Raw genomic sequence first — 15,777 nt, forward strand, 5'->3', positions numbered from 1 at the left:
CTCCTTGTTGTGCGGCCTCCTTGTTGTGCGGCCTCCTTGTTGTGCGGCCTCCTTGTTGTGCGGCCTCCTTGTAGTGCGACCTCCTTGCAGTGCGACCTCCTTGTTGTGCAACCTCCTTGTAGTGCGACCTCCTTGTTGTGCGACCTCCTTGTAGTGCGACCTCCTTGCAGTGCGACCTCCTTGTTGTGCAACCTCCTTGTAGTGCGACCTCCTTGTTGTGCGACCAATTGAGAAGCAGGGGGGAGTTGCCATCCCGGGCCCTGGGGACCTTTCGGGCCTCTGGGGACCTCTGGGACCTTTAATAAAAATATATATAAGTAAAAAAAGAAAAGAAATAAAAAGAAAAAAGAAAAATAAAGAAATAAAAAAAGATATATATATATATATATTTTTTTTTTTATAAAAAAGGGGGGTTGCCCTTCATGGCTATGGGGACCTCTGGGGCCTTTAATAAAAAAAAAATCTGTATATATGTATATGTATATATACATTGTATCTATAGAAGTATACATTGTATCTATAGAAGTATACATTGTATCTATAGGAAGGGAAGTATACATTGTATCTATAGAAGTATACATTGTATCTATAGGAAGGGAAGTATACATTGTATATATAGAAGGTATACAATGTATCTCTATCTATGGAATGTCTATCTATACAATGTACACAGTATATATATATATATAGGATGAGAAGTATACATTGTATCTACATATAGGGGAAGTATACATTGTATATATATAGGAAGGGAAGTATACATTGTATATATAGAAGGTATACAATGTATCTCTATCTATGGAATGTCTATATACAATGTACACAGTATATATATATATAGGGGATGAGGGAAGTATACATTGTATATATATATAGGAAGGGATGTATACAATGTATCTCTATCTATGGAATGTCTATATACAATGTACACAGTATATATAGTGGATGAGGGATATACATTGTATCTCTAGGAAGGGATGTATACATTGTATCTTTAGAAGACATACATTGTATCTCTATCTATGGAATGTCAATCTATACAATGTACACAGTATATATATATATATATATAGGATGAGAAGTATACATTGTATCTATATATAGGGGAAGTATACATTGTATATATATAGGAAGGGATGTATACATTGTATCTCTAGGAAGGGAAGTATACATTGTGTATATATATAGAAGGTATACAATGTATCTCTATCTATGGAATGTCTATCTATACAATGTACACAGTATATATATATAGGAAGGGATGTATACATTGTGTATATATATATATAGGGGATGAGGGAAGTATACAATGTATCTCTATCTATGGAATGTCTATCTATACAATGTACACAGTTAATGTATATATAGGGGATGAGAGGTATACATTGTGTATATATAGGAAGGGATGTATACATTGTGTATATATATATAGAAGGTATACAATGTATCTCTATCTATGGAATGTCTATCTATACAATGTACACAGTTAATGTATATATAGGGGATGAGAGGTATACATTGTGTATATATAGGAAGGGATGTATACATTGTGTATATATATATAGAAGGTATACATTGTATCTCTATCTATGGAATGTCTATCTATACAATGTACACAGTATATATATATATATAGGATGAGAAGTATACATTGTATCTACATATAGGGGAAGTATACATTGTATATATAGAAGGTATACAATGTATCTCTATCTATGGAATGTCTATATACAATGTACACAGTATATATAGTGGATGAGGGATATACATTGTATCTCTAGGAAGGGATGTATACATTGTGTATATATATATAGAAGGTATACAATGTATCTCTATCTATGGAATGTCTATCTATACAATGTACACAGTGACAGCTGGGCTCCCCTCACACATGGCTCCTCCCCTCCTTCCTGGCCTTTCTTGTTTTCAGCCAATCAGCGCTCTCCCTCTGCACTCGCTCCCGTTGGCCGGCCAATGGCCTCCCGCAGGCGGCGCGCAGTGCGCTGCCCTCAGCCAATGAGCGGTGTGCGGAGCGGAGCGTGCCCGCGCGGCGCGGCCCCGGCGCCCAGTCAGTCAGAGTCGGCGGACATGGCGGAGGCTGAGCGATCTCCTCCGCCGGTGAAGCGGTTATGTTCCCGGCTCCCCCCTCCTCCTCGGGGCCCCCCAGCCCGGGGCCCTCAGCACTTCCACCAGCCCGAGACTCTGCTGGACTGCTCGGCCAAGGCGGTGGCGGAGAAATGGGCCTTCGAGCGGGTGGAGGAACGCTTCGAGCGGATCCCGGAGCCCGTCCAGCGCCGCATCGTCTATTGGTCGTTCCCCCGGAACGAGAGAGAGATCTGTATGTATTCCTCCTTCCAGACCCCGGAACCCGCCTCCATCCCGGGGCCCGGGGCCCCTACCGCCACCGACAACCTTCCCTTCCGCCGGGGGATCCGCCTGCTGGACGCCCAATGTGTGGACAATGTGCTACAAGTCGGTGAGTGCCACGGGGGCCACACCGGGGGGAGAGAGGGGCCACACCGGGGGGAGAGAGGGGCCACACCAAGGGGACAGGGGTCACACCAAGGGGGGAGACGGGGGCCACACCAAGGGGGAGAGAGGGGCCACACCAAGGGGGAGAGAGGGGCCACACCAAGGGGGAGAGAGGGGCCACACCAAGGGGGAGAGAGGGGCCACACCGGGGGGAGACAGGGGCCACACCGGGGGGAGAGAGGGGCCACACCGGGGGGAGAGAGGGGCCACACCAAGGGGGAGAGAGGGGCCACACCGGGGGGAGACAGGGGCCACACCGGGGGGAGACAGGGGCCACACCAAGGAGACAGGGGCCACACAGGGGGGAGAGAAGTGCCACCTGAGGGGGAAAAAGGGGGACAGGGGTCTCACTGGGGGGGACAGGGGCCGCAGGGTCATCTGAGGGGGGAAAAGGGGACAGGGGCCTCTGGGTCACCTGAGGGGCCACACTGGGGGTACAGGGGCCACACTAGGGGGGGGGGACAAGGGCCACAGGGTCACCTGAGGGCTGATAGACAGGCAACAATGTCACCTGAGGGACCACTGGGTCATCTGAGGGCCAACAATGTCACCTGCGTGGTAGGAGAGGGGCCACAGGGGCAATGTGACGTGATGGAGGGGTAACAATGTCATGTGAGGGGTGATGGAGGGGCAACAATGTGATGTGAGGGGTGATGGAGGGGCAACAATGTCATGGAGGGGCAACAATGTCATGTGAGGGGTGATGGAGGGGCAACAATGTCATGTGAGGGGTGATGGAGGGGCAACAATGTCATGTGAGGGGTGATGGAGGGGCAACAATGTCATGTGAGGGGTGATGGAGGGGCAACAATGTCATGTGAGGGGTGATGGAGGGGCAACAATGTCATGTGAGGGGTGATGGAGGGGCAACAATGTCATGTGAGGGGTGATGGAGGGGCAACAATGTCATGTGACAGAGGGGCAACAATGTGACTTGAGGGGTGATGGATGGGTAACAATGTGATGTGATGGAGGGGCAACAATGTGACTTGAGGGGTGATGGATGGGTAACAATGTGATGTGATGGAGGGGCAACAATGTGACTTGAGGGGTGATGGAGGGGCAACAATGTGATGGAGGGGCAACAATGTCATGGAGGGGCAACAATGTCATGTGACAGAGGGGCAACAATGTGACTTGAGGGGTGATGGAGGGGTAACAATGTCATGTGATGGAGGGGCAACAATGTGACTTGAGGGGTGATGGAGGGGCAACAATGTGACTTGAGGGGTGATGGAGGGGCAACAATGTCATGTGAGGGGTGATGGAGGGGTAACAATGTCATGTGACTTGAGGGGTGATGGAGGGTAACAATGTCATGTGAGGGGTGATGGAGGGGCAACGATGTGACTTGAGGGGTGACAGAGGGGTCAGACTGCCACCCATAGACTGATAGTGAACGTGCAATGACTGAAGTGCCACCTGAGGACCAATAGCGAGGCGACCGTGCCACTCGAGGACTGGTCTTGGTTGGGAACACCCTTTGGGGGGTAGATGTGGAGGGGGGGGGGTGCTCAGCGAGGACTAATGAGGAGGTGACAGTCCTGTGACAGGACCAGGTGAGGATTGATGGTGTCACCTGAGAACATCCTATAGGAAGTGTGGGGACTGATTGAGGACTATGAGGGTGTAATGCGGGGTGTTTATTTCTGGGAAGATCTCTGGTTCAGGACCATGGAGGAGTCACGGAACCCTCCTCCGAGGGGTGATGAAGCAGATAAATGACACTGAACTCTGTTGGAAGTTCTTTAAGAACTGTCAGGGGTCATGGACCATGAGAGAGGGCGCTGGGACCAGCGTGGCACTGGGGATGAGTGATGGGACCAGCGTGGGACTGGGGATGAGTGATGGGACCAGCGTGGGACTGGGGATGAGTGATGGGACCAGCGTGGGACTGGGGATGAGTGATGGCACCAGCGTGGGACTGGGGATGAGTGATGGGACCAGCGTGGGACTGGGGATGAGTGATGGGACCAGCGTGGGACTGGGGATGAGTGATGGGACCAGCGTGGGACTGGGGATGAGTGATGGGACCAGCGTGGGACTGGGGATGAGTGATGGGACCAGCGTGGGACTGGGGATGAGTGATGGGACCAGCGTGGGACTGGGGATGAGTGATGGGACCAGCGTGGGACTGGGGATGAGTGATGGGACCAGCGTGGGACTGGGGATGAGTGATGGGACCAGCGTGGGACTGGGGATGAGTGATGGGACCAGCGTGGGACTGGGGATGAGTGATGGGACCAGCGTGGGACTGGGGATGAGTGATGGGACCAGCGTGGGACTGGGGATGAGTGATGGCACCAGCGTGGGACTGGGGATGAGTGATGGGACCAGCGTGGGACTGGGGATGAGTGATGGCACCAGCGTGGGACTGGGGATGAGTGATGGGACCAGCGTGGGACTGGGGATGAGTGATGGGACCAGCGTGGGACTGGGGATGAGTGATGGGACCAGCGTGGGACTGGGGATGAGTGATGGGACCAGGCTCAGTCCGGGAATGATTCCTCCAGACATGTGATGATTTGACTAATCCAGAGCTGGGGATGAGTGATGGGACCAGATAAGGACTGTAGAGGAGTGCTGGGGGGTGATGGGACCGGATAAGGACTGTAGAGGAGTGCTGGGGGGGGGGGGGGGGGGTGATGGGATTCATTCTTGGGACTAATTCCAGTGTTCTGGATGAAATCGGTTCAGGACTCGGGTCACATGACTAGTGGGAGGGGCATTTATTTTATTATCGTTGATAATTTCTTGATTGAGTTCTGGGCCAGTTGAGGACCATTGAGATGTTATGGGACCAGTTAAGGTTGACTTTGGAAGTTATGGGACCGGCTCGGCCATTTGGAAGATATGGGACTGGCCATTTGGAAGTTATGGGACCGGCTCTTGGCCATTTGGAAGTTATGGGACCGGCTCGGGGCCATTTGGAAGTTATGGGACCGGCTCGGGGCCATTTGGAAGATTTGGGACCGGCTCTTGGCCATTTGGAAGTTATGGGACCGGCTCGGGGCCATTTGGAAGTTATGGGACCGGCTCGGGGCCATTTGGAAGATTTGGGACCGGCTCGGGGCCATTTGGAAGATATGGGACTGGCTCGGGGCCATTTGGAAGATATGGGACTGGCTCGGGGCCATTTGGAAGATATGGGACTGGCCATTTGGAAGATATGGGACTGGCTCGGGGCCATTTGGAAGATATGGGACTGGCTCAGGACCCTTGCCTCTACAATAATTCAGGACCATCAATGAATAGTTGGACAGTATGAGGTCCAGCGATTACTAGTGGGACTGATCAAGCACTGTAGTGAATGGCGGTCCTGATACGGTACCATGGAGAGGCGATCAGGTTTGTTCTTGTGGATGAGTGATGGGACCGGCTCAGTCATCTGTTGATGGATCCAGGTCTTGGTTACAGATAAGGGACTGTTGACAGATAAGGGTGATAATGGGACTATAAATCCCTGGGGGGGAGGGGAGGAGGGGGCAGTGTGGTGTAATGAATGGGTTCAAGTCATGAGGCCAGTTCATGGACTAATGATGGTAATAATATCTGGTGCTGGGACTGGGCCTGGTATTATGGACTGGTGCTGGGACTAGGCCTGGTATTATGGACTGGTGCTGGTATTATGGACTGGTGCTGGGACTAGGCCCGGTATTATGGACTGGTGCCGGGACTAGGCCTGGTATTATGGACTGGTGCTGGGACTAGGCCTGGTATTATGGACTGGTGCTGGGACTAGGCCTGGTATTATGGACTGGTGCTGGGACTAGGCCTGGTATTATGGACTGGTGCTGGGACTAGGCCTGGTATTATGGACTGGTGCCGGGACTAGGCCTGGTATTATGGACTGGTGCCGGGACTAGGCCTGGTATTATGGACTGGTGCCGGGACTAGGCCCGGTATTATGGACTGGTGCCGGGACTAGGCCCGGTATTATGGACTGGTGCCGGGACTAGGCCCGGTATTATGGACTGGTGCTGGGACTAGGCCTGGTATTATGGACTGGTGCTGGGACTAGGCCTGGTATTATGGACTGGTGCTGGGACTAGGCCCGGTATTATGGACTGGTGCTGGGACTAGGCCTGGTATTATGGACTGGTGCTGGGACTGGGCCTGGTATTATGGACTGGTGCCGGGACTAGGCCTGGTATTATGGACTGGTGCTGGGACTAGGCCTGGTATTATGGACTGGTGCTGGGACTAGGCCTGGTATTATGGACTGGTGCTGGGACTGGGCCTGGTATTGTGGACTGGTGCTGGGACTAGGCCTGGTATTATGGACTGGTGCTGGGACTAGGCCTGGTATTATGGACTGGTGCCGGGACTGGGCCTGGTATTGTGGACTGGTGCCGGGTCTGGGCCTGGTATTGTGGACTGGTGCCGGGACTGGGCCTGGTATTGTGGACTGGTGCCGGGACTGGGCCTGGTATTGTGGACTGGTGCCGGGACTGGGCCTGGTATTGTGGACTGGTGCCGGGACTGGGCCTGGTATTGTGGATTGGTGCCGGGACTGGGCCTGGTATTGTGGACTGGTGCCGGGACTGGGCCCGGTATTGTGGACTGGTGCCGGGACTGGGCCCCGTATTGTGGACTGGTTCCGGGACTGGGCCTGGTATTGTGGACTGGTGCCGGGACTGGGCCTGGTATTGTGGACTGGTGCCGGGACTGGGCCCGGTATTGTGGACTGGTGCCGGGACTGGGCCCGGTATTGTGGACTGGTGCCGGGACTGGGCCTGGTATTATGGACTGGTGCTGGGACTAGGCCTGGTATTGTGGACTGGTGCCGGGACTGGGCCTGGTATTGTGGACTGGTGCCGGGACTGGGCCTGGTATTGTGGACTGGTGCTGGGACTGGGCCTGGTATTATGGACTGGTACTGGGCCTGGTATTGTGGACTGGTGCTGGGACTAGGCCTGGTATTATGGACTGGTGCTGGGACTGGGCCTGGTATTATGGACTGGTGCTGGGACTGGGCCTGGTATTATGGACTGGTGCTGGGACTAGGCCTGGTATTATGGACTGGTGCTGGGACTGGGCCTGGTATTATGGACTGGTGCCGGGACTGGGCCTGGTATTGTGGACTGGTGCCGGGACTGGGCCCGGTATTGTGGACTGGTGCCGGGACTGGGCCCGGTATTGTGGACTGGTGCCGGGACTGGGCCTGGTATTGTGGACTGGTGCCGGGACTGGGCCCGGTATTGTGGACTGGTGCCGGGACTGGGCCTGGTATTGTGGACTGGTGCTGGGACTGGGCCTGGTATTGTGGACTGGTGCTGGGACTGGGCCTGGTATTGTGGACTGGTGCTGGGACTGGGCCTGGTATTATGGACTGGTGCTGGGACTGGGCCTGGTATTATGGACTGGTGCTGGGACTGGGCCTGGTATTATGGACTGGTGCTGGGACTAGGCCTGGTATTATGGACTGGTGCTGGGACTGGGCCTGGTATTATGGACTGGTGCTGGGACTGGGCCTGGTATTATGGACTGGTGCTGGGACTGGGCCTGGTATTATGGACTGGTGCTGGGACTGGGCCTGGTATTATGGACTGGTGCTGGGACTGGGCCTGGTATTATGGACTGGTGCTGGGACTGGGCCTGGTATTATGGACTGGTGCTGGGACTAGGCCTGGTATTATGGACTGGTGCTGGGACTGGGCCTGGTATTATGGACTGGTGCCGGGACTGGGCCTGGTATTATGGACTGGTGCCGGGACTGGGCCTGGTATTGTGGACTGGTGCCGGGACTGGGCCCGGTATTGTGGACTGGTGCCGGGACTGGGCCTGGTATTGTGGACTGGTGCCGGGACTGGGCCCGGTATTGTGGACTGGTGCCGGGACTGGGCCCGGTATTGTGGACTGGTGCCGGGACTGGGCCTGGTATTGTGGACTGGTGCCGGGACTGGGCCTGGTATTGTGGACTGGTGCCGGGACTGGGCCTGGTATTGTGGACTGGTGCCGGGACTGGGCCCGGTATTGTGGACTGGTGCCGGGACTGGGCCTGGTATTGTGGACTGGTGCCGGGACTGGGCCTGGTATTGTGGACTGGTGCCGGCACTGGGCCTGGTATTGTGGACTGGTGCCGGCACTGGGCCTGGTATTGTGGACTGGTGCCGGGACTGGGCCCGGTATTGTGGACTGGTGCCGGGACTGGGCCTGGTATTGTGGACTGGTGCCGGGACTGGGCCTGGTATTGTGGACTGGTGCCGGCACTGGGCCTGGTATTGTGGACTGGTGCCGGCACTGGGCCTGGTATTGTGGACTGGTGCCGGGACTGGGCCCGGTATTGTGGACTGGTGCCGGGACTGGGCCCGGTATTGTGGACTGGTGCCGGGACTGGGCCCGGTATTGTGGACTGGTGCCGGGACTGGGCCTGGTATTGTGGACTGGTGCTGGGACTGGGCCTGGTATTGTGGACTGGTGCCGGGACTGGGCCTGGTATTGTGGACTGGTGCCGGGACTGGGCCCGGTATTGTGGACTGGTGCTGGGACTGGGCCTGGTATTGTGGACTGGTGCCGGGACTGGGCCTGGTATTGTGGACTGGTGCTGGGACTAGGCCTGGTATTATGGACTGGTGCTGGGACTAGGCCTGGTATTATGGACTGGTGCTGGGACTGGGCCTGGTATTGTGGACTGGTGCCGGGACTGGGCCTGGTATTATGGACTGGTGCCGGGACTGGGCCTGGTATTATGGACTGGTGCTGGGACTGGGCCTGGTATTATGGACTGGTGCTGGGACTAGGCCTGGTATTATGGACTGGTGCTGGGACTGGGCCTGGTATTATGGACTGGTGCTGGGACTGGGCCTGGTATTATGGACTGGTGCTGGGACTGGGCCTGGTATTATGGACTGGTGCTGGGACTGGGCCTGGTATTATGGACTGGTGCTGGGACTGGGCCTGGTATTATGGACTGGTGCTGGGACTGGGCCTGGTATTATGGACTGGTGCTGGGACTAGGCCTGGTATTATGGACTGGTGCTGGGACTGGGCCTGGTATTATGGACTGGTGCCGGGACTGGGCCTGGTATTATGGACTGGTGCCGGGACTGGGCCTGGTATTGTGGACTGGTGCCGGGACTGGGCCCGGTATTGTGGACTGGTGCCGGGACTGGGCCTGGTATTGTGGACTGGTGCCGGGACTGGGCCCGGTATTGTGGACTGGTGCCGGGACTGGGCCCGGTATTGTGGACTGGTGCCGGGACTGGGCCTGGTATTGTGGACTGGTGCCGGGACTGGGCCTGGTATTGTGGACTGGTGCCGGCACTGGGCCTGGTATTGTGGACTGGTGCCGGGACTGGGCCCGGTATTGTGGACTGGTGCCGGGACTGGGCCTGGTATTGTGGACTGGTGCCGGGACTGGGCCTGGTATTGTGGACTGGTGCCGGCACTGGGCCTGGTATTGTGGACTGGTGCCGGCACTGGGCCTGGTATTGTGGACTGGTGCCGGGACTGGGCCCGGTATTGTGGACTGGTGCCGGGACTGGGCCTGGTATTGTGGACTGGTGCCGGGACTGGGCCTGGTATTGTGGACTGGTGCCGGGACTGGGCCTGGTATTGTGGACTGGTGCCGGCACTGGGCCTGGTATTGTGGACTGGTGCCGGGACTGGGCCCGGTATTGTGGACTGGTGCCGGGACTGGGCCCGGTATTGTGGACTGGTGCCGGGACTGGGCCCGGTATTGTGGACTGGTGCCGGGACTGGGCCTGGTATTGTGGACTGGTGCTGGGACTGGGCCTGGTATTGTGGACTGGTGCCGGGACTGGGCCTGGTATTGTGGACTGGTGCCGGGACTGGGCCCGGTATTGTGGACTGGTGCTGGGACTGGGCCTGGTATTGTGGACTGGTGCCGGGACTGGGCCTGGTATTGTGGACTGGTGCTGGGACTAGGCCTGGTATTATGGACTGGTGCTGGGACTAGGCCTGGTATTATGGACTGGTGCTGGGACTGGGCCTGGTATTGTGGACTGGTGCCGGGACTGGGCCTGGTATTATGGACTGGTGCCGGGACTGGGCCTGGTGTCCTGATTGGGTCAGTTCAGGACATGTAAGGACTGGGAGATTCTGGGCGGGGGGATGGGTTTGGAAATACGGTACCATCCCCCGATCTCAGAGAAGTCGTCTTTATTGATATAAGAAAGTTTAAAGAGTAACTCCGCCTTTGTTCAGAGAAAAGGCCACTCCCCCTGTGGGGGGAAGGGATGGGAAATTGTGTCGCAGATTCTACCGTTTGTTGCTCCACGCGGGTCCGCTGCGCTTCCATTGAAAATCCCGCTCGCTGCGCTTCCATTGCGGCGTTGAAAATCCCGCTCGCGGCGTTGAAAATCCCGCTCGCTGCGCTTCCATTGCGGCGTTGAAAATCCCGCTCGCGGCGTTGAAAATCCCGCTCGCTGTGCTTCCATTGCGGCGTGGAAAATCCCGCTCGCTACGCTTCCATTGCGGCGTGGAAAATCCCGCTCGCTACGCTTCCATTGCGGCGTTGAAAATCCCGCTCGCTGTGCTTCCATTGCGGCGTGGAAAATCCCGCTCGCTGTGCTTCCATTGCGGCGTTGAAAATCCCGCTCGCTCGCGCTTTTTTTGGTCAGGTTTTTGGGAATTTTAAAGTCGCAGTCCTATGAAAAACGACGCACAGTAAACGTGGTAAAATTGCGGCTAAAACATATACGCCTTTTTTAACGTGATTTTTCTGCACGTTACAAAAAAAATATTCTGTTGGCAAAACGCCGATAACCGTATTTTCGCCCGGTAATTTCCAGCGCCCGAAGTTTCGGCACCTCCCCCTTATCGAGGTCGTTCAGGAATCTTTTTTGTGAAGACGCTTCTTCTCGAGTCGCACGGATCGGATCGGGTGCCATTTGAAATAAAGGGGGTTTGACTTCTGTCATGCGCTTTGTTGGTCGCTCGTCGTACTAGAGTGATCCGCGCCAGGAGGAGGCGGCGGCGGCGGCGGCGGCTTCGGTCCCAGGTGAACGCTCGGAACCCGCAGGCGTATTAATGCGCTTTTTTTTATTTTCCAGGAAAGTGGAGTTGCCCTTTAAGAAAAGTGAACTTGAGCTCACTATCGAGATTGGCGCCACGTGACCGGGACGGCCGGCGTGGGGGACGCATGATGGGTCACCTGTGACTCCCTATACAGGGACCCCTCACATGGGGTTGCAGAGGTGCCCCATGCACACCGTCATGTTGGGGTGTTCTCGATAGTGAGCTCTTGTGCTCAACTCCACTTTCCTGGAAAATATAAAAAAAAGCGCATTAATACGCCTGCGGGAACCGAGAGTTCACCTGCGACCGAAGCCGCCTCCTCCTGGCTCGGTTCACACTGCATGCGGGTCCAGGGCTGCGTGTAGTCGCACGCTTTCCCGCACCCACATAAACAAAGCGCTGCTGTTAGTAGAGGTGCGGGGTTACCGTTCATTCTTAATGGCGCCCCGCACACTGGAACCTGCATAGCTCCACGCAATTGCGGCTGCGATTTTTGGAAGAGGCGCCGGGAATTTTCCCTGCGTACTCAGTAGGTATGAATGAGCTGCTGTGCCCCCGCGGATGCGGCCCCTCGGGAAACCTGGCAAAGTGTGAACCTGGAGCAGCGTCCCCCTGATCTGCTGAGCTGCGGATGCAGCGCAATGTAACACTGCATGCAGAAATCGCTGAATGTGTGAACTGCGCTGCACCCGAGCTGTGGAAGAAGCGCAGTGGGGACTATGTGAACTGCACTGGAGCTGCTCCAGAAGATGAATGTTATATTGTGGTTATGGGGGACCCCCAGTTCTGTAACACCCCCTTGTTGGAAGATGAATGTTGTGGTTTTGGGGGGACCCCCAGTTCTGTAACACCCCGTTATTGGAAGATGAATGTTATATTGTGGTGGTGTTGGGGGGGACCCCCAGTTCTGTAACCCCCCCCCCCCGTTATTGGAAGATGAATGTTGTGGTGTTGGGGGGACCCCCAGTTCTGTAACACCCCGTTATTGGAAGATGAATGTTGTGGTGTTGGGGGGACCCCCAGTTCTGTAACACCCCGTTATTGGAAGATGAATGTTATATTGTGGTGGTGTTGGGGGGGACCCCCAGTTCTGTAACCCCCCCCCGTTATTGGAAGATGAATGTTGTGGTGTTGGGGGGACCCCCAGTTCTGTAACACCCCGTTATTGGAAGATGAATGTTGTGGTGTTGGGGGGACCCCCAGTTCTGTAACACCCCGTTATTAGAAGATGAATGTTATATTGTGGTGTTGGGGGGGACCCCCAGTTCTGTAACCCCCCCCCCCGTTATTGGAAGATGAATGTTGTGGTGTTGGGGGGACCCCCAGTTCTGTAACACCCCGTTATTGGAAGATGAATGTTATATTGTGGTTTTGAGGGGACCCCCAGTTCTGTAACACCCCGTTATTAGAAGATGAATGTTATATTGTGGTGTTGGGGGGACCCCCAGTTCTGTAACACCCCGTTATTAGAAGATGAATGTTGGGGTTTTGGGGGGGGTTCTTCTGTTGCCAGGGTTTTGCACATCGTCTTGTGAGCCTGTGTTTTTTTTTTTTTTGTAATTATGTTTGTTTCCTAGGAAGCTTTGTTAATAAGTGACATTCTCCAGACGGTGGGGGGGTGGGGGGGTGCAGATTATACTTCTAGCCCCCCTCCCCCTCCCTCTTATCAGTAATGGATTGAGTCAGGCTTTGTAGGGTGAAATCCCCGGCCAGACAATCCCCAGCCTGTCGCTCTGCCCGCCGTGTCAGAGGGCAATTCCCATCTCTTCCTGGCAGAAATCTCATCTCCAGCCATGTTATTCTTTTACTGATGGATCCCGGCTGCTGGTCGCCTCGTATCGCAGAGCCCCCCCCCCCCCCCCGTTATTTCACAGGGTGGCGAACGAGCCGATTAGCACTCGGGATAAATCCAGTATTCAGGAAATAACGCTCCACGTGGAGTTTCTGCGCGTTCAGCCGATAAACGCCCCGCTACGTTCTCCTCCGTGTCCGGCCGCACAGCAACCTTTATCAGCAGTGGAGTTTATGGGCTGTTTTCTGAACGCCCTAAAATCGCGTCCTGGAGTCACCAAAAAACGCCAAGCGCTCATAAACGTCAACAAACGTGATTCACGATCGATGCGAAAGCATTTATCATCCAATAATCGGATCGTGTGTACGAGGCTCCATACGCACCGGATGTTACAATAATGTCATAAAAAAAAACGCCAGTGGCTTTGCAGGGAGTCTTTCAACATTTTTGCAATAGCGTTTTTTTCGCGTTTTTCATCGTTTTTTTTACTCCAACGGATCTATTTTTTTTTAAAACGCTAATAAACGCAAAGCCACTGGCGTTTTTTATGACATTATTTTAACATCCGGTGCGTATGGAGCCTCATACACACGATCCGATTATCGGAAGATAAGCGCTTTCGCTTCAATAATCTGATCGTTGGTACGCAGCCGATCACGCCAGTCCGTCCATCAAAATCCTGAAGGAACAAATGCGAAAACTTTGCTCAGACGACAGCCCATCGGACGACAATCGTTTAATCAGTACAGTATGCGTCCGCTAAGATTTCATAGATGAACACCACGCATGATCGGAAACACAAAAATAAACCAGGACACAGAGGAGGGGGGTTGGTTTGTCGCACTTTATTTGACATCATTTCAGATACGTAGCTACGCACACCGGAAAGGTTTTTCCAGAATCGTACGGCAAAAATCGTACTTTCCGTGGAGCAGATGTTGTTGTCGTCGATGTTTAGTTTTATGCGATCGATGCGTCGTACGATAATCGGATCGCGTGTACGAGGCGTAAGAGAATACAGAAAATTGTATTCGGAATTTGTTGTAAACCGGGATTGGGACGCTTGTGTTCCTCCAGATGGGAAATATTGGTGATGCTGGGACTTGTAGTTCCTCAGGAATGAAGGAGAGGGAACGTCATTACAGGAATTAAAGATTCCAAGATTTTTTTTTCTGACGTTAATTTGTTTTTTCCTTTTTTTTTTTTTGATCCGTTACATTGAAACAATTATTGGCGTATTTATAAAGCGGTCTATTTTTTATTTTGTTTTTCCTTCTGTTGGTTGAACTGGATTGCCTTTATCGGCCAGGTTCAGAAAGGAGAGACGACGGCGTATCTCCAGATACGCCGTCGTATCTCTGAGTCTGGCCGGTCGTATCTATGCGCCTGATTCTTAGAATCAGTTACGCATAGATTTCTATTAGATCCGACAGGCGTAAGTCTCTTACGCCGTCGGATCTTGACTGCATATTTACGCTGGCTGCTAGGGGCGTGTACGCTGATTTACGCCTAGAAATATGTAAATCGGCTAGATACGCGAATTCACGAACGTACGCCCGGCCGACGCAGTACAGTTACGCCGCTTACGTTAGGCTTTTCCTGGCGTTTCCTAGGAGTAACTCTGCTATATGAGGCGTACATGCGGTGTACCAATGTTAAGTATGGCCGTCGTTCCCGCGATGAAATTTGAAAAATTTACGTCGTTTGCGTAAGTCGTCCGTGAATGGGCCGTTCGTGAAAAACGTCAATCACGTCGGGTCAGGGTTGATTTACATAACGCACGCCCACCTCTTCACAATTTGAATTAGGCGGGCGTACGCCGGCCTATTTACGCTACGCCGCCGCAACTTTCTTTTAAGAATACGGCACTGGCCTGTAAAAGTTGCGGAGGTGTAACGTAAATAGGATACGTGACGCTCCGCACAAAAATACGCCATTCTACGTGAATCTAGCCCACTGTCTTTTTTTTTTTTTTCAACCTGACTATGTAACTGTTACATCTCGGCTCAGCGCTGCCGATCTCCTGCAGCCTCTTTTTGCTTACATCTACCTCAATGACGGCTGCTCCAGTGACTTGTCGGTATGGTTCCTCTATCGAGATGGTTCCTGTAAGGACTGCGCAGGCGCAATCCTTGCCAACGGAAATCTCTGAACCTCGACCGGCATCCATGCTCATTCCTTAACATCCCCGTGGATTGGAGGATGTTAAAAGAAGAGCCAGGAGGCTGAGCGAGCGTACTGGCCACTTACCTCAAATTCCATGTCGCCCTGGAGGTTCGGTGATTTCCGTCGGCAAGGATTGCGCCTGCGCAGTCCTTACAGGAACCATCTCGATAGCCGGAACCATATCGTCAGATCACCGGCATTTCTCAAGCCGGTTTCCTCGGGACCATGGTGATTGTGGTTCTCGGTTAGATGCCGCGGTGGCCGGCTCAGTCCCAATGCAGACTGCACTGCTTGGGGGGGGGGGG

At 53.9% G+C, this 15,777-nt stretch overlaps 1 protein-coding gene across 2 annotated transcripts in view; it reads left to right on the plus strand.

Annotated features, from left to right (window-relative positions):
• The first annotated feature begins 2,076 nt into the window (after positions 1 to 2,076).
• The window catches only part of ZSWIM5 (zinc finger SWIM-type containing 5), a 138,170-nt gene continuing 124,469 nt past the window's right edge, over positions 2,077 to 15,777 (plus strand). For both annotated transcript variants that reach the window (XM_040334360.1, XM_040334361.1), the window contains exon 1: positions 2,077 to 2,476. In XM_040334360.1, coding sequence (XP_040190294.1) covers positions 2,089 to 2,476 — 388 coding nt within the window. In that variant the 5' untranslated portion in view covers positions 2,077 to 2,088. The remainder of the gene's footprint in view (positions 2,477 to 15,777) is intronic.

Source organism: Rana temporaria, assembly GCF_905171775.1.
Source record: "Rana temporaria chromosome 7 unlocalized genomic scaffold, aRanTem1.1 chr7a, whole genome shotgun sequence".
In the NCBI taxonomy this organism is placed as follows: domain Eukaryota; kingdom Metazoa; phylum Chordata; class Amphibia; order Anura; family Ranidae; genus Rana; species Rana temporaria.